Source organism: Epinephelus lanceolatus, chromosome 20 (genome assembly GCF_041903045.1).
Source record: "Epinephelus lanceolatus isolate andai-2023 chromosome 20, ASM4190304v1, whole genome shotgun sequence".
Lineage (NCBI taxonomy): Eukaryota > Metazoa > Chordata > Actinopteri > Perciformes > Serranidae > Epinephelus > Epinephelus lanceolatus.
The window spans coordinates 1,881,052-1,901,215 of NC_135753.1; the positions used below are offsets into that span (position 1 = coordinate 1,881,052).

The 20,164-nt window shown below is 42.3% G+C and overlaps 1 protein-coding gene across 3 annotated transcripts in view; it reads right to left on the reverse strand.

Moving 5' to 3' along the window:
* Nucleotides 1-20,164, reverse strand: part of LOC117264993 (ATP-binding cassette sub-family D member 3) — an 88,002-nt gene that overhangs the window by 48,151 nt on the left and 19,687 nt on the right. For 2 of the 3 annotated variants that reach the window (XM_078162983.1, XM_033639351.2), the window contains exons 5-8: nt 19,073-19,142; nt 17,277-17,374; nt 8,842-8,965; nt 5,004-5,060 (exon numbers count right to left, since the gene is read on the reverse strand). In XM_078162983.1, the coding sequence (XP_078019109.1) occupies nt 5,004-5,060; nt 8,842-8,965; nt 17,277-17,374; nt 19,073-19,142 (349 nt within the window). The remainder of the gene's footprint in view (nt 1-5,003; nt 5,061-8,841; nt 8,966-17,276; nt 17,375-19,072; nt 19,143-20,164) is intronic. The other variant, XM_033639352.2, reaches the window with a different exon arrangement.

Sequence of the window (20,164 nt, forward strand, 5' to 3'; positions counted from 1 at the left end):
AAGTTTACCACATTGATCATTAAATATCTTGATCTTTGATTTGTATTTAATTGAGTATAGGTCAAAAGGATTTGCAAGTCATTGCATTCTGTATTTATTTAGGTATTACATAGCATGCCAACTTTTTCGGAATCAGGGTTTTAAGGAATTCCACTTTTGGTTCAGAAAATCACAATAGGGGCACCCAGTAGCACAGCAGGTAGAGTGGGCGTCCCATGTACAAAGGCAGTGTCCTTGTCACAGCTGCTGTGGGTTCAATTCCACCCCACGGCCCTTTGCTGCATAATATAAAACCTAAAACTAACATGACTGATACATAGCTACTCACCAATTATGAATTAATTTGACCTTCAAAATTATAGCTTAAAACTAGATCATCTGCCAACAAATTCAAAGTGAATTTAGTCATTTAGTGTCGACACATTTAGAATTTTAATATAATACAACTACTGTTTTTTGTTTTCATCTGGTGAGTAAAAAATGCCACTGTCTTTTATTTTGAATGTAGAACGAAGGATCTAACAGGACAACCCTTAACCTACACCGTTGGTCACTAACAGGCGGACCGCGGTCCAAGTCCGGACCCAGACGCCATCCTATACAGACCGGGACCTATAACCAGTAAATTATTAAGGGATTTTAAAATTTGACAGGACTCTTCTATTTTAACCAGCGCAACTTTTCTAGTCTTTATGGCACCGGTTTAGCTGATCAGGAACCTCACAGACCAACTGCACGCGAGTTAAGCCATCCCACGTGATGCCACCCAGCCAATCAAATCTCTGTATTCCAGGCAATTAACATTGTGACTCTGTATACAGTCAGATAGGAGAGGTGAGAGGCGAGTGACTAGCGGAAAGACAACAGAAAAATAGAAAGACAGAAATATAGAAAAAGAAAGAAAGCAATACAGGGAGAGAAGACGGAGAGGCGAGTGAGCGGGAGACAGGGAGAGAAGTCAGAGAGGAAGAGTCGAGTGAGCGAGGGGCAGAGAGAAGCACAGAGGAAGAGACGAGTGTTTCGCTCCACATACAGCTGCGAGGCAGCTTTCTCCACAATGAACGTAATAAAAACTAAACACTGTTCCAGGCTCACCAATGAGCACCTGCACATGTGTATGAGAGTGGCCCTGACACCATTCCAGTCCAGATTTAAAATCCAGGCAGGACAAGCTCAAGCTCAGTTCTCTCACTGAACAACATGTGGGGAGAGTGGGAAAAGAGAGAAAGAAAGAGAAACTGTAAAACTGTTTAATTGTTATTTATTTATTGTAAAATTGGTTGAGACTGTGAAGCCAAGATGTGAAACAGTTAAAGAAAAAGGAAAATCCAAGCTGTTGCTACACTTTATTTTTTCTAAAATTAAGCACTTTATTTTAAGATGCACAAATTTTCAAAACTATTTCATTTATTTTCTCCATTTTATTTCTAAAGGCATATCTGTATAGTTCAATGTCTAGTGACAATATTGTCGAAATGTTTTTTAATCATACTTTCTTTGCTTGATTTGACAGTCAGATGTTGATTACTTGCAGATGTTGATACAACTACTAGGCTACTTCAGTATATATCACACTAAATCATATGGCAAGGTAGACATTATGATGTTCTGGACCTTTGCATTAGGAAATTTTCTCTGACTGGACTTCTTTGAATTTTAGTTGAATACCCCTGACCTGCACGGTCAAACTGAACAGGTGACACTGCTCTAGGGCTGGGTGATTTAACGACTATGTACAATATATCAATACATTTTCAACCAAGATACAGATTTAGACAATACCGTTTATACCAATGTAGGGTCAAGTTGCGTTACATAATGCATACCAGTGTGCATCTCTCCTCTCTCACACTCAGTTACAAGTACAGACACAGAGCTGCTCCTCTGTTTAATCTGTTTATTAGTCTACAGTGCGACATCAGTCTATAATTTGTATGTGCTATGCTAAATCAGTCTGTGAGATGAATGAAATTACCGCAGTAGCACATGTACAATACTGTGGGCATTTTCCACTCTAACTTTTGGCTGCTCCGAGCCAAGTCATGCCAATTTGCGGTTCCATTATTAGTTTAGATGTGCCATGCAATGCGCCAAGCCGCGCCACAGATGGACCTTCTCTGAAGTAGGTCCAAAAGCCAGGCCAGCCACCGTCAAGCTGGTGGCGGTGGAGTCTCATCGACCGCAGCCAAACCCCAACGACACAGGGAGGAAAGTGAAAGTAGAAACAGTCACAGTGAGATGTTATATGAAGAGCTGCAGACAACAGGCTCTTACTTACTCTTACTGCACCTCTGCAAAAAGGCTCACCTCCAACAGGTAAACTTCTTTTACCTGCCCTGCTGTGTGATGGAAAAACATATGCAGCAAAATAACAGGGAACTCTAGTCCTGGATCAGTTTGCAAGTTTGCATTAAGACTATAAAATGGAGTAAGAGCAGCTTTGATCATCACTTAACTTACATAGACACAGACATAAAGCGAAAAACAAGGACAACAAACCTGCACGAAAGTAAAAATACCTGTACATATACATATATATACATATATATATATATACACATATACACACACATATATACATATATACAGTACAGGCCAAAAGTTTGGACACACCTTCTCATTCAATGCGTTTTCTTTATTTTCATGACTATTTACATTGTAGATTCTCACTGAAGGCATCAAAACTATGAATGAACACATGTGGAGTTATGTACTTAACAAAAAAAGGTGAAATAACTGAAAACATGTTTTATATTCTAGTTTCTTCAAAATAGCCACCCTTTGCTCTGATTACTGCTTTGCACACTCTTGGCATTCTCTCCATGAGCTTCAAGAGGTAGTCACCTGAAATGGTTTCCACTTCACAGGTGTGCCTTATCAGGGTTAATTAGTGGAATTTCTTGCTTTATCAATGGGGTTGGGACCATCAGTTGTGTTGTGCAGAAGTCAGGTTAATACACAGCCGACAGCCCTATTGGACAACTGTTAAAATTCATATTATGGCAAGAACCAATCAGCTAACTAAAGAAAAACGAGTGGCCATCATTACTTTAAGAAATGAAGGTCAGTCAGTCCGGAAAATTGCAAAAACTTTAAATGTGTCCCCAAGTGGAGTCGCAAAAACCATCAAGCGCTACAACGAAACTGCCACACATGAGGACCGACCCAGGAAAGGAAGACCAAGAGTCACCTCTGCTTCTGAGGATAAGTTCATCCGAGTCACCAGCCTCAGAAATCGCAAGTTAACAGCAGCTCAGATCAGAGACCAAATGAATGCCACACAGAGTTCTAGCAGCAGACCCATCTCTAGAACAACTGTTAAGAGGAGACTGCGCCAATCAGGCCTTCATGGTCAAATAGCTGCTAGGAAACCACTGCTAAGGAGAGGCAACAAGCAGAAGAGATTTGTTTGGGCCAAGAAACACAAGGAATGGACATTTGACAAGTGGAAATCTGTGCTTTGGTCTGATGAGTCCAAATTTGAGATCTTTGGTTCCAACCGCCGTGTCTTTGTGAGACGCAGAAAAGGTGAACGGATGGATTCCACATGCCTGGTTCCCACTGTGAAGCATGGAGGAGGAGGTGTGATGGTGTGGGGGTGTTTTGCTGGTGACACTGTTGGGGATTTATTCAAAATTGAAGGCACACTGAACCAGCATGGCTACCACAGCATCCTGCAGCGACATGCCATCCCATCCGGTTTGCGTTTAGTTGGACGATCATTTATTTTTCAACAGGACAATGACCCCAAACACACCTCCAGGCTGTGTAAGGGCTATTTGACCAAGAAGGAGAGTGATGGAGTGCTGCGGCAGATGACCTGGCCTCCACAGTCACCGGACCTGAACCCAATCGAGATGGTTTGGGGTGAGCTGGACCGCAGAGTGAAGGCAAAGGGGCCAACAAGTGCTAAACACCTCTGGGAACTCCTTCAAGACTGTTGGAAAACCATTTCAGGTGACTACCTCTTGAAGCCCATGGAGAGAATGCCAAGAGTGTGCAAAGCAGTAATCAGAGCAAAGGGTGGCTATTTTGAAGAAACTAGAATATAAAACATGTTTTCAGTTATTTCACCTTTTTTTGTTAAGTACATAACTCCACATGTGTTCATTCATAGTTTTGATGCCTTCAGTGAGAATCTGCAATGTAAATAGTCATGAAAATAAAGAAAACGCATTGAATGAGAAGGTGTGTCCAAACTTTTGGCCTGTACTGTATATATACACATATATATATATATATCAAACAACAAACAACAAGGCGATTCCCTCTATTTATACTGCTACAGCCTCAGGGGGCTCCGTTACGTAACGCGGCTATGATTTAAGGCCTGCCCACTAAATCCAGAACACAGAAACCTAGAAACACACTTTGTGAAGCCTCTCTCCACAATTCAATTGTAAATGGTTAAAAGGCATTTTTTACACATTTTGAGGGATACTTTTATGACCTATTTAATGTGTTTAGAAGAAAATAGCAGAATTTGCTTTACACAGACTTTAAAGGAGAATGAGTGTATACAAGCACGAGAAATTCTTAAATTCGGAATTAGAAACGGAATATTCCAGCCCCTGACATCAGATTGAATTTTCAATCGCATTGGCCATTTTCATTCCGAATTAGGTGTTTACAAGATCACTTTTAATGGGAATGAACTTTCATTCCGAATGAAAAGGGAATTAAACTGTCCATGTAAACGTACTCATTGACACCGGAACTGCAGTGCTTGAATTTGTTTTATTCTTGGTAAAATCTTTCATCAGCAATGACTTTTGCACATATGGAGGTCCACTCAGGGGTCTGCCTTGACTGGGGCAATACACTGAATTGGCTTTAACACTCATCTCTACTGGACAAGACTGAAACACAACATCCCAGTTTTCTCATGACAATACAATGAAAAAAAAAGTCAACATTTTGCATTCAATTAACCTTAACATATATGAAGAAAACCACATGCATTTGATAGTTTAAAAAGAACATGCAGAAGATAACCTTCTTACCTGAGCACCAATGGCATTTGCCAACTTGAAGATGTACAGACCGATATCCAACAGTGGCTGCAGGACAAAAACAGGACAGGCAGATTTACAAATAGTCCTCCAACATTTTCTGAATAATTATTAGGAATATAACATTGCTCATTCTGTCAATTATGTGACAATAATGAAGGACACATTCTGATCAGAGGAGCACTTGGAAAATGGCACTGATCCTGTACTAGCAAAAACAGCTGGGGGACCTGAGAAGTATTTTGCTTCGCCCCATGCACTCAGGATGGCTGCACTGCTATTTTACCAAGGCAGTCCCAACATGGATGCTCATTTCATCATGATGTATGGACTGTATGGTCTATTGTTTCTGGGACTTCAAATCATTTGGGTGGATCTGGTGTCACAGTTGAGCAGGCCTGGTACAATGCCCCAGCAACAGGAAGATATGGGCAGTGGCCCCAGCAATCACTAACTCAGACCAAATGGAGTTCTGTAAATATCCACTGTCCACATATAACACCAACAACTGTCTCAGGGTTTGACGTTAATCATGGAGCAACAGCCAAGGGCCACAAAAACATACTCTGCGGCCACCAAATATCGCCAGTAAATAAAGGTTAAATAAAAAAGAATCCCCATACTGCGATCCATCGACAACGCAACGAACCAATGTGACGTAAACATCCCAATTCAATTACTCCTTACAGTTCAAGAACCAAAAACTCGGGCGTGGGAGGAGTTCGGTGAGGCCATGGAGAAAGACTATCGATCGGCTCCAAAGAGGTTCTGGCAAACCGTCCGGCGTCTCAGGGGGGGAAGGCGGCAACTTGCTCACACTGTTTACAGTGGGGGCGGGGAGCTGCTGACGTCAACTGGGGACATTGTCGGGCGGTGGAAGGAATACTTTGAGGAGCTCCTCAATCCCACTGACACGTATTCCAGTGAGGAAACAGAGCCGGGGGTCTTGGGGGCGGGTCATCCAATTTCTGGGGCAGAAGTTGCTGAGGTAGTGAAACAACTCCGAGGCGGCGGAGCCCCGGGGGTGGATGAGATTCGTCCTGGATATCTCAAGGCTCTGGATGATGTAGGGCTGTCCTGGCTGACACGCTTCTGCAACATTGCGTGGACATCGGGGGCAGTGCCTCTGGAGTGGCAGACCGGGGTGGTGGTCCCCATTTTCAAGAAAGGGGATCAGAGGGTGTGTTCCAACTACAGGGGGATCACACTCCTCAGCCTACCCGGTAAGGTCTACTCCAGGGTGCTGGAGAAGAGGGTCCGGTCAATAGTTGAACCTCAGATTGAGGAGGCGCAATGTGGTTTTCGTCCTGGACGTGGAACCGTGGACCAGCTCTTTACCCTCGCCAGAGTGCTGAAGGAGGCATGGGAGTTTGCCCAACCAGACCAGTGTTTTGTGGATTTGGAGAAGGCTTACGACCGTGTCCCCAGGGGCATCCTGTGGGGGGTGCTCCGGGAGTATGGGGTTGCTGGCCCCTTGCTAAGGGCCATCCAGTCCCTGTACCGAAGAAGCGTGAGTCTGGTTCGCATGGTAAGTCGGACCTGTTCCCGGTGAGGGTTGGACTTCGCCAGGGCTGCCCTTTGTCACCGGTTCTGTTCATAACTTTCATGGACAGAATTTCTAGGCACAGCCCAGTGGTGGAGGGTGTCAGGTTCAGTGACAGGAGGATCTCGTCCCTGCTTTTTGCGGATGACGTGGTCCTCCTAGCTCCATTGAACAGTGACCTCCAGCTCTTGCTGGGACGGTTCGCAGCCAAGTGTGAAGTGGCTGGGATGAGAATCAGCACCTCCAAGTCTGAGGCCATGGTCCTCAGCCGGAAAAGGGTGGATTGCCCACTCCAGGTCGGGGGGGGGAGGTCCTTCCTCAGGTGGAGGAGTTTAAGTATCTCGGGATCTTGTTCACGAGTGAGGGTAGGATGGAGCGGGAGATTGACAAGCGGATTGGGGCGGCGTCAGCAGTGATGCAGGCGCTTAACCGGTCCGTTGTGGTGAAAAGGGAGCTTGGCCAGAAAGCGAAGCTCTCGATTTACCGGTAGATTTACGTTCCAACCCTCACCTATGGTCACGAGCTCTGGGTAGTGACCGAAAGAACGAGATCGCAAGTACAAGCGGCCGAAATGAGTTTCCTCCGCAGGGTGGCTGGGCTCAGCCTTAGGGATAGGGTGAGGAGCTCAGACATCCGGGAGGGACTCGGAGTAGAGCCGCTGCTCCTCCACATCGAGAGGAGCCAGTTGAGGGGTTCGGGCATCTGGTAAGGATGCCTTCCGGACACCTCCCTTGGGAGGTGTTTCGGGCATGTCCAACCGGGAGGAGACCTCGGGGCCGCCCCAGGACACGCTGGAGGGATTACATCACCCGGCTGGCCTGGAAACGCCTCGGGGAAGAGCTGACGGAAGTGGCTGGGGAGATGACTGTCTGGGCTTCTTTGCTGAGGCTGCTGCCCCTGCAACCCGGACCTGGATAAGCGGAGGACGACGAGTACAAGTACGAGTTCAACATTCTACTAAATAGCGAACAGTATATGTTGCTAGCTAGCCAGGGCTTGGTGGTGTCGTCCTGGTGACAATACAAAATCTGTTTGGGACAAACTGAGATCTTCCCCGGGACACTAACAGGATGAAAGGGGTAATAAACTGAATCAAGTGACTACCAGAGTATGTACTTGTGCTCAAAAAGACAGAGGAGAGCTAGTTAGATGTTAGCCAGTGGGCAGCAGAGTTCTGTGGTGAGTTGGCTGACGAAGTTAAACTACCCAAACTAACAGAGCTAACAGCTAATGGAACTAAGCACAGCAGGACTGACAGTTTCTGTAATAATTGTAAAGTTACTGAAGTATATCAGCTGAGTACAGTTTGAAGGTAACATGAAAAGTACTTTGAGTTTGGAGTTAAAGACATTGTCCATCTGTGTTTGCATTTTATTAAACGTCTGTCAGAGATTAAAGTACATACCCAAATACATTTTCTTCATTCTGTACTGAAGTACACTGCTGAAGTATTTGTACTTTGATAACAGTGTATGTAGCTGTGGCTATGGATATTACTGTTAATTTATTATGCTGATCTGTTCTGTACGACATCTATTGCACGTCTGTCCGTCCTGGAAGAGGGATCCCTCCTCAGTTGCTCTTCCTGAGGTTTCTACTGTTTTTTTTCACCCATTAAAGCGGTTGGGGTTTTTTTTGGGGAGTTTTTCCTTATCCGCTGTGAGGGTCCTAAGGACAGAGGGATGTCGTATGCTGTAAAGCCCTGTGAGGCAAATTGTGATTTGTGATATTGGGCTTTATAAATAAAATTGATTGATGGATTGATTGATTGTTTTAGTTGTGTTAAATTGCCTTTCTGTAGGCTATTGTTTTTACATAAGTTTACATTTGGGCCATCAAAAATGTACTTTGGCCACCAAATTTAGGGGTTTGATGGCCCATGGGACCTGAGCTTGAAAATATTGGTGTCTATCCCTGCTGTCCTGTGGGACTCAAATCAGGTATATGTGACTGATGGACACATGGATAAAGGTCATTCATATATTTGAACACAAAAGGCTGAGTGCTTAGGCTACATGGAGGTTCCTTTTATTGGGACATTCTCAAACTGCACCTCTATAGTGGGCCTGCAGTGGACACTGTTGAGGCATATGCGGCTGTCATAAATCATGGAGGAGGCGTGCGTCATAAATAAAGGGTAATCTGTCTGGCAAACAGAACTTGAGCAGTGATGCCACTGAAGCTCAATCTCAGTACTTCAATCTATTGAACCTAGATTTCTCATTCATTGTGTATGCTAGAAGATTTCTGAAAATTATTCATGTGAGCGCCAACAAAGTTTGGTACCTTGCTGAGGTTTGAGTATAGGTCCACCACACTGTTGCAGAATTTCTCCACGTCCTGTGTCAGCAGCTGGTCTGCATTGGCTATCCGGTTGTCCAGATTTCCCATTTTGTAGTAGGTGAAGCCTCTGAAGAGCCAGAACACAGAGTGAAGACTCAAAGAAGACAAGAAACGCACAAGAACACCTTGTCTACTTATGACTCAAGAGTGGAAGAATCTCCAAGTCTGTGTCACAAGCTATGAAATGTGTAGTTCTTCCACTATACAAAACATCCTAAAATTCTGTACCCAATTAAAACCATAACCTCTGTTTATGTCTCAGTGTTTTGTGTTAACTGTATATTTTTTAGACCTAATGTAGATGTCCATGGGAACAGTTAACCCTTTGGGCTCTAGGCCTTTTTGGGGTATTTTTACTGCCTTTACTTTTAAGCTCATATCACAGTCATTATAAAGGCTGCATACACATGCTATATCTTGTTTTTTTTCAGGACAATCTGGGCTATCCAGATTTATTACAGATGTAGATTTGGATTTAGATTCATTACATGTCCTTCTATGTGCCTGTATTTTATATTATTTTTTATATCAATGAAAAAAAAATCTGTGTTACTAAATTCTTACATTTTGACATGTATCTCACCATAGCAAGTTGGAAATAGACATATTCTGCCATATATGAAGAGGGGAGACTCTCTGGAATCTGGCAATATAAGAACCACGATGGTGGGACAGTCTGTCACTTTGTCCAAAACATGTGGTTTGTGCCAGTCGGACATAATTGCCAGTATTTTTTCATTATTGCAAGAAATTCCATTGACTCATTCACAGGTCAAAATGTATTTTATTTGAAAGAAACATGCAATATTTACATCTAAGATAATAGAAAAATAGTAATAATATTATTCCTCACTATATGAAGTGACTTACAAGATCTGTACAATGGATTGTAAAGAAATTTGTCAGGTTTTTATTTTGTAGACAATTGATCTGTATTTATAGCATGATGGGTACACAGCATAATGATGTGTTCATCGGAAAGCTCCGGTCCTGCACTTTCATGTGATATGTGTGGCATATCTGTGTGACCCTGCATTCATGAGTAATCCATCCAAGAGTAATGTGTGTGCAAAGATGTATGAAAGCTCTGTTATACATAATTTTAGTGTAACTTTATCATTGTTTTTCTTTGTGAAAACATTGGACTACCGACAAGTGCTTGGTCTTGTCGGAAAGCTGCAGTTCCGCTGTTTCACGTGATATGCGTGGCTTCTTGCTATGATGCATGGTTGCAGAAAATCAATGAGAAGAACAGGTGTAAATTTGGACGCACTTTGCGTCGTTCAGGCCCATAGGGTTAACCTGGATGATTATGATTTAACCAAGCATGGATAAGGTTTCTTTTATTGATACCAATGCTGTAAAATGTAAGAAACATCCTTCTAAACAACTGAGCATTATGACAATGGTTAAAAAGAGGTGGCTTTATAATATTCAAAAGTAAGGCTTCAATCAGCAACAAACTTTCTTCAACATGCCTTTGATGTAAAGTTGATATGTTTTGATAATCTGATTCACTTTAGATGTTTCTACATTTTGATTCACGTTGGCTTCTCTTGGAGGTCAGCCTGCTTCTTTTCAGTCACTTGGCACCATAGACTGTATCATAAGGCTGGATGACATGACAGTTCCCCAAAGGTGAAGCCCAAACATCTTAATCACCACCTGGTGGTTGGCTGCACCATAGGTCTTAAGTCATAAACCCCACCCCCTCCATTTCAGCAAATGAGACATGGGCCAAACTAAAAACTCGAAGTACACGACAAATACATTTTAGGTAGTTCTGATCACGCTGCTCTATGTTCAACTTTTCCTTTTTTGGTAGGTTTGGTTTTGATAAGTTACCGATACTATATCAAGGAGGTCTGATGTCATGATTGACAGCTACAGTGGCATACAAAAGTCTGGGAACCCCTGGTCAAAAAATAATTGACTGAGAATAATTAAGGGAGTAGAAGATGAACTGATCTCCAAAAGGCATGAGGTTAAAGATGAAACATGATGTTCAACATTTTAAGCGAGATTAGAGTATTATTTTTGTTTTGTACAATTTTACAGTGGAAAAAAGGAAAAGAGCACCATGCAAAAGTTTGGACATTTGAGTTCTTAGAGAAACTTTTACCAGGGTCTCACCTTAATTCCCTTGTTAGGGTTCTGGCTTGTTCACAATCATCATCAGGAAAGGCCAGGTGATGCAAATTTCATAGTTTTATAAATATTCTGACTCCTGAAACCTTTTCCCAACAATCAGCGGCCATGGGCTTCTCTAACCAGCTGCCGAGCGATGTGAAAACTAAAATAACTGATGCTCTCAAAGCAGGAAAAGATAGCAAAGAATTTTCAGGTAGCTGTTTCCTCAGTTCATAATGTAACTAGAACTGCAAGCAGTTATGAACGGGGGCCAAGCCCCCCCGTGCGACTCGGTCCCCGTGTCCCGTGGAGCCCATGGAAGTTGTCCCCGAAGGACGACGGGCTCTGGGCGAGCGCATGTTTATGAATGTGTCATTTAAAATGTGGAAGTTACAGGCAAAACTGCCTTTGCATCCGTTATAGCGCCACCTATAGACCGATTTGCGACGAATTTGGCACAAAGCCTCTGGATGACCTCGGGAACGAGTGACTCAAGTTTGATGTTGAAAGCATCTACTTTGAGCGAAATATGAAACAATGTGTGTTTTTTAGCTAGCAAAAAAGATTGTTTGGTTGTAACTAGGGCTGTCAAAATTGCTCAAAAATGACGTTCGAATATTCGTTCTAAAATAACTCATAGGTTCGAACCATTCGAATTTTTTTTTTTCGCATTATGTCCACAAGAGGGCAAACTAATACAAGGAAATATACTTCTGTATGTATTAATACAAGGAAACATAACTACTTGTAGGTATTTTTATTTCAACATAAACATCTTTGAAAACATTTACATACCTACACATTAAAACACATAAAACAATTATCTATAACATTACGTTATAAATGACCACAGACCTCTCACTCGCCCCCCCTCTCTGACCCGTCAGGCCACACCGCCCGCGGAAGCGTTGCGAATAGCCTCGAAGCGCCTCGAAGCGAAGCCAGTTTCCTTTTGGCGCCCATGTTAACCGATTGTGTCATCCACACCGGCTGCGCTGTGCCGCGCAGCTCCGTGGCCGCTCCCATCTCCCACTCGTAAAGAGGACAGCTGCGGTGGTGTTTTTTTTTCTCCACAATCGAATATCAATTTTCACATTCGAAGGTCCATTTTTTTTTCAAATTCGAATTTAAATTCGAATTTAGAATATTCGTTGACAGCCCTAGTTGTAACAAGGGCATTTTTTTGGAGTGCCAAAATTCTTTTAATAACTTTTCATCAGACACATCTGGAGATTCTATGTGCAAAGTTTCAGGCAGGTGGCACTTAAAATGTAGGAGGAGTTCGAAAAGGTAGGTTTTGGACATGTGGCGAATTAGCAAAGAGAATGTGCAGCAGAAGTGGGCGGGGCCTGTGTCAGAACACCCAGCTCTATCCAGGGAACACATGGATATAATGTTTGTGAAAGTGTCATTTAAAATGTGTAAGTTGCAGGCAAAAACACGTTTGCATCCGTTATAGCACCACCTAGTGGAGTACATGTGCAATTTTTGGTACGGAAGATCTGTGTCCTATTCTATATGTACCCTTAAAATTTCAAAGCCCTCAGCATAATAGTTTGGCTGAAATTAATGTTTGTTGTTTATCTTGTAATAAGCCACATTGACCAGTCATGACCACCTTCAAGATATGACCTCAGAATTGGCCCTACATCATACCAACCGAATTTCGTAGAAATCGGTGTAGCCGTTCAAGAGATATAAACTTACCATATTTGTAGCGCCCCCTAGTTGCCAAAATTCGCCAAATTCGGCTCATACCCTCACAGTCTTATGCCAACCAATGATCTCAAATTTGGTGTTAATAGCATTTAGTTTGACCGAGATATCCAACAGTTTGCATTTTTATAGCTAGCTATAGAAGTTTGTTTGTTAATAATTTGCGCATTTTTTGACCGAATAAAATTCTTTTGATAACTTTAGATCAGGTCCAGTAGAATGTGTATATGTCAAGTTTCACGCAGATTGGACAAAATCCCAAGGAGAAGTTCGAAAAAGTAGGTTTTCCAGTTTTCGCGATTTTGCGAAAAAAACCTCCTAGGCGCAAGTGGGCGTGGCCTATGGCAAAGTGATTCAGCTCTGTTCAGGGAAGCTGGGGATACAAGATTTTTGAATGTGCGACATACGGTGTGGGAGCTATAGGCAAAAACGCATTGGCCTAGGTTACAGCGCCACCTGCAGGCAGATATACATAGTTTTTTGCGTCTGAGGTACGTGCAGGGGTCTGGACCACCCCTCCAAATTGCACCACCCTCCCTTGCACAGTTTAGCCTGCAGCACCACTTTTACCTACGGAAGAATAAAAATAAAAATCTTTACAAAGACAATAGGGTACCTAGCACTGCTGGTCCTAGGAAACGCGTCTGCTTGCATACGCGTTCCCTCGGCCCCTCGGGCTTGGCCCCCTAATTAAGAAATGGCAGTTAACAGGAACAACAGGTCAAGTTGAGGTCTGGAAGACCAAGAAAACTTTCTGAGAGAGCTGCTCGTAGGATTGTTAGAAAGGTAAATCAAAACCCCCTTTTGACTGCAAAAGACCTGCAGGAAGATTTGTCAGACTCTGGAGTGGTGGTGCACTGTTCTACTGTGCAGTGACACCTGTACAAATATGACTGTCATGGAAGAGTCATCAGAAGAAAACCTTTCCTTGCCGTCACCACAAAATTCAGCGTCAGAAGTTTGCAAAGGAACATCTAAACAAGCCTGATGCTTTTTGGAAACAAGTCCTGTGGACCGATGAGGTTAAATAGAACTTTTTGGATGCAATAAGCAAAGGTATGCTTAGACAAAAAAGGGTGCAAAACTTTATAAAAGGAACATCTGTCCAACCTTTTAAACACAAGGGTGAATCGATTATGCTTTGGCATTGTGTTGCAGCCAGTGGCATGGGGAACATTTCACAGGTTGAGGGAAGAATGGATTCAGTTACATTCCAGCAAATTCTGGAAGCAAACATCACACCATTTGTGAAAAAGCTGAAGATGAGGAGAGGATGGCTTCTACAATAGGACAATGATCCTAAACACACCTCGAAATCCACAATGGACTACCTCAAGACACAAGCTGAAGGTTTTTGCCATGGCCTTGACAGTCCCCTGACCTGAACATCATTGAAATTCTGTGGATAGACCTCAAAAGAGCAGCACATGCAAGACGGACCAAGAATCTCACAGAACTAAAAGCCTTTTGCAGGAAAAATGGGTGAAAATTGCAAAGACTGAAAGACTCTCAGCTGGTTACAAAAACTGTTTAGAAGCTGTGATACTTGCCAAAGGGGGGCGCTACTAAGTACTGACCATGCAGGGTGGCCAAATTTTCTGCATCAGGCCCTTTTCCTTTTTTGTTATTTTGAAACTGTAAAAGCTTCAAATTAAAAAGTAATCTTGCTTAAAATATTTTAGAAATGGTTCATCTTTAACTTCATGCCTTTTGGGAATCAGTTCATCTTCTACTTACTTCATGCCGAAACATTTGCATGCCACTGTAAGTGTGCCACTTGCTCAATGGCGCTACCAGCATATGGTCGGACTGGTGTATGGGTGGGAACTCGAGACCACAGAGATTGCTACTGGGCAGACTCTGGTTCCAAATGACATAAGCGCAAGATGGCAGCAGCTGAATCCGGGATATTCTAGCATCATTTTTGTACAGTGGAAGAAAGTGGAAATGCATCATCCATCTTTATATACAGTTGGCACCAAATGAAGGGCACAGTAAAAGTAAGTCTATGGCTGCAGCTAACAATTCTTCTAGGGATGCACCGAAATGAAAATTTGTGGCTGAAGCCGAATAATATTAAACGCTTGGCTGAATACCAAGTACCGAATACTCAATGCCGTTGCTTAGTTTTTCATTAGTGTTTGCAGATGAACCCCCTCCAGATTAGTGTTGTCACGGTACCAAAATTGGGACCCACAGTACGATACCGGTGAAAGTATCACGGTTCTGAGTAGTATCAGGATACCACAGCAAAAATTAGGCAGATGTGCCTTTTGTCATTTATAAAAAGATAAATCACTTTTCTATAGTACATCAATGATATTTCAATGGAACAAATTACTTATTGACTTATTCATACTTCAAAAACAGCATCAATAAGTGATTAACATAGGGGGGATCAAAATAAAATAAATAAATGAAATAAAAATCAACCAGCCACCCTCCTCCCCTGACAAGTCCCTTCATAAGTAAAGAACAGTCCCTAAAGTGCGGTGAGGTTTGTGGACCGTTACCTGCCACTGAAAGACTAAAAGAGAGAAATGTGAACAGCTCGTTTCTCCTCTGATATGCCACATACTGTGTGCCGCCATGGCTCGGCTGTTCAGGTACTTTTCGGCAGTCATGACAACAAGTTATTCACCTGGAGCCGGACTTCTCCGTCACCGGTAAGCCGTTATTATGCGCTGCCGTATTTGACAGGAAAACGTATTCCTGTCCGTGTCTGTGACCCCCGTTCAACCCACAACCGGCAGGATTTGCCTTTTCGTTTCTGCTGCTGGTTGAAATCTGTACTCACACAGCGTGCTGAATAATTTATTTTGCCCACACAAAACTATGGACAGAGCAAAATATTTCCATACTGCCGACATTTTACTCCGTCCATCACTGCACGCTGTTTGACTGCGTTATCAAAACTCGCCGCTATTATTTGGCCTTGCTTTTCACTTATTCCACCGAATACCGAATGTGTTTTTTTCGGCCGAATATATTCGGTTACTGAATATTCGGTGCATCCCTAAATTCTTCTGATTATCAAATAATCTGTGGTTAATTTTGCTCATCACAATTTCAATGAGCCGAAGGCAATGTCTTTAAACTACTAATTTTTTCTAACTAAAAATTTTCAATTTACAATGATATAAAACTGAGAAAAGTAGCACATTGTCACCTTTGAGAAGCTATAATCAGAAATCATTAAAGCCTCAGTGTGTAAAAATGGTGAGTAACAGTGGTGACATCAGCGGTCAAATTCTAGATTGCAGGGCTCACTCGCGCTCACTCACTCACCCCTCCCGTCGGGTAAGTGACGGTGGCCAGACAGAGATGGCATCATCCATGAGTTTTTCAAGTTTTTCAGGAGCAGGCCTATCTAGCGATGAGGTGAATATTTATTTAGGAATCTAAACCATGTTACGATATTGTAGCAACCCTGCAGTAAATGTTCTATTATAATGTCAATGTTCTGTGAGTTAATGGCATGTTTGGGATTGAATGAGTATAGGTAGGGGTGCGTGGTGCGAGAGGGATGAGAGCTATGTGAGTGCGCGTGCTGGTGTGTGTATGAGCAAGCTGGAGGAGAGAGCAGGAGTGCACAGTTGGAGTTACAGCTAAGTTCTTGATTGTTGGTTGTTTTGGTGTAGTTACGGCCAACAGTAACCTGTACTGTTCATTAATAAACGGTGGTTTGCCGAATAACTGCATCATCCTTTCCACACGTCCTGGCGGACACTACAATGTGTTATAGCTTACCAGTAAGATATAGGTTATCTGTGAGATATAACGTTATGTTAGGAGTGTTTTATCTCTAATTGTTTTGGTAACACGAGCAAACATTAGCACAGTAATGCTAAAATAACACGTTTTATGTGATAGTCACGGCACAGTGCGGCAAATACAGGTTGGTATGATTATAATATATGCATTTCCAGAGTGTTCTTCCACAGGAGTTTTTTCCACCTGGAATAAGCAACGCCAATATTCACTCGCGTTTTGTCCCGTCATCCCTTATCTGATCTTTTTCTTTGATTTGGTGGCGTGGTTTCCCTCTTACGAGCCGAAACATATGTGTGGTCCTCCATTTAAAGTGTGACAGAATCATAAAAGTACAAAGCAGGTTCATGCAGAGGCGCCCCGGATTGAGCTTCACCTTCTCTGTCTCCAGTGACGGCAAGTTCTAGGTAAACGCGAAAGGCAAAGCGCGTATATCCCTTTCGGCCACTGTATTCAAATATGGCAACACAAGAAGGCAGCCTCCAGCATACCGCCCCCTGCCTGTGTATATATAGAGAAATTATTCTAAGCCTATGAGAAAGCTTCCATTTGTATGTGAATTGCATTACACTTTAGTAAATATATATTTATGAAAGCAATAGTTGATATAATATATGATGATAAACTAATATAATAAACAACCACGTAAATTATACATTGTAACTTTAAGTGGTTTTGTGTGATAAATGACAAACATTGAAATGATCATCAGTGGATCACATATGATGGGAAGGCAGCTTTAGTATCGCTCTAGTACTTACTGAAGGTACTGGTCATACAAGTTCTTTGTGAGCCTCTCACGGAACCTCAGCTTCAGCTCATTCAGACCCAGCTTCAGGAAGTTGTTCACCAAGGCTATCTGGAATGACCCAGTCACACATAACATACATGTATCCATCTCTCACAATTTCCAATTACAATGAAGGGAATGAAGAAAGCATGCAAAAGCACAATATTTAGTTTGATTTTACAAGAGCAATGAAAACTCACAACACAAATAATAAGGCTGGAGATAATCTATGTTTTTCTTATTGCCTTAGTGTATCCTTCAAATGTGCATGTATCCAAAGCCTGATATATCTTATTCTCCTGTGTCATAGAACTCCATGGAGTTCCAAAACTATTAACAAAAACCTTAACACTGTTGCAGTGGGGGACATTTCATTCATTTACTGTAAGTTCACACTGTAGTTTATTCTGACTCAGTCCCACATATACTACCCTAAATACTCACTAGAGCACCAAATGTGGAAAAATCCGCCACTGCAAATACTCCAACAAATTCCTCCTGTTTGAGTAATGTTAGCTAAAAACTACACTGGCCAGCTGACTAAGGAATTGCTGAGCCATTTTAAAAGAATGAAACTATATTTATTAGGTGAAGCTTGAGGATGAGAGCCACAGACAGGGCAGGGAGTCAGTAAGACACGACGTGATTTTGCCAAGTAGGACCAACATTGCAATCAACCAATTACAGCCCTCTGACATCATCCGTGTGCAGTACCTGCACTTTTTTCAAAATTCTTTTGTGCTTCTTCTGAGCTCATTTTCCAAATTGAAGATAGTACAATTGAACAAAATCCTTGGTAACGCTGAACAAAATCTTTATAGGCTGCTGCGGGGTTAGCAAGTTAGATTGCTAGGTAGGTAGGCTGCGAAAATGTGTTAATAGCAGGTATTTGCAACTGAGAAATAATATTATCCTTAATCTTTATTAGTTAAAAATATTCTAACATAGAGGCAAGCTTACCTGTTAACATGGCCTACCTACTTAGCAAGCTAACCTGATAAAATTCTAGCCTAATATTGGCAAGTTTACTTGTTAGCATAGTCTACCTAGTTAACAAGCTTACTTGCCAACCCTGCAGTAGCTTATAATGATTTTGTTAAGTGTAGGTTAAGATTTTGTTAAACTCTACTAACTTCGATTTGGAAAACTTAGCTAAGAAGAGGGACAAAGGAATTTTGAAAAAAAAGTGCAGGTGCAGCACACTGATGATGTCAGAGGGCTGTGATTAGTTGATCCCAGTGTTGGTCCAGGAATGCAATGAGGGATGTTGATTGAGGAGTATGTCTTACTCTGCAAAATCATGTTGTGCAATGTTGAGTATTGAGGGACGGATCAACACATCGTTAGGTTTTGTATATTCATGAGCTTTGTTAACAATGAAACATATATAGAATATAACCAGCCTTGTTTAACATTGAGGCAAACAGAGGTAAGTTTGCATAACAGTGATAGACTGCTTATGTTAGTCCAAAATAATGACCATGCTAAATGGTTGTTTTGTAAGTGCATGGAATTATTCAATAAAAACACTCCCCATCACCAGGATAATTAGTAATTACAGAGTCAAGGCAGAAATATCAGTGCTTGTCCTATCAGGTCTCCTCTGTAGTCTTTTCAGAAAATTAAACTGCCCAAACTATGTGCAGAAGTATAAACTGGCACTGAATACAGATGTGTACAGAGTAATATTTAGCAATATTTAGCAATTAAGATCACATTCAAGAGTGTGAAAAAAAATATAAAGTTATGAAAAAAAAAAACACTTACAACTGGCATGAATTTGATAAAGCTGAACAAGTAGGTCTTGAAATCTTTTGTGGAGCGACCAATAATTGCACTGCAAACCACAACATGCACAGAGATGAGCAAACATTGCCAAGAGGGTCAGTGGGACAAATACTGAGGCTTCATAAACATTTTCCTTTGGAGCCAATGCAGCTTTGCTAACCAGCTTAAAAAACAGTAACAGTGGAGTCCTGACATGGATGAACTCAGGAATACCATTCAATTTATGTATGTTCATGTTATCTTTATGGTGTACACTGACATTTTGGACAAATATTGCACAGCTGTGGTGCCATAAACTAGTGTACCTTTGAAACTTCTTTCATGTTGAGCCTGAAAATATGCTGCCAAAACTGATAGTCATAGTGATTTTGTATTCTTCTCCTAAATCTCTTAAAGGGATAGTGCACCCAAAAATGAAAATTCAGCCATTATCTACTCACCCTCACACTGAGGAACGCTCTGGTGAAGTTTTAGAGTCCCCACATCCCTTGCGGAGATTGGCGGGTGGAGCGGCTAGCACACCTAATGGCTGACGGCGCCCCAGACTAACGTCCAAGAACACAAAATTGAAACCACAAATTATCTCCAACATGCTCATCCGTAGTGATCCAAGTGTCCTGAAGCCCCGACATAAAAAGTTGTTTAGAAAAACGTCATATGAACTCTGTTTTTAGCCTCACTGTAGCCTGTAGCTCTGACTGCTTCTCTGTGCTCCGCGCTCACGTGTGCGCGCTTGCGCGAGACCAGCAAAAGCATGAGCTTTGCTTACCTGTGTTTACATCACGTGACACATTCACCGCAGGGGGAGACAACAGTAACCACAGTAGCTAAAAGATAATTTGCACTACGGTGAAATTGAGGAGGAACAGCATTTCTTTGTTGAGCCGTATTTGTTTGAGCCCGAGTATACGGACGCAAAACGGAACTCCGGCTACTGGACGAAGCAGCCGCCGCAGCTCATGAGCCTAACCCTCAGCCAGCCGCAGAATACCGGAGTCGAGCACTGGAAACCTGGTGGTGTAGCTGTTTCAAATGCAAAGCAATGCCAACGGATGAGGAAAGTCTTTGCTA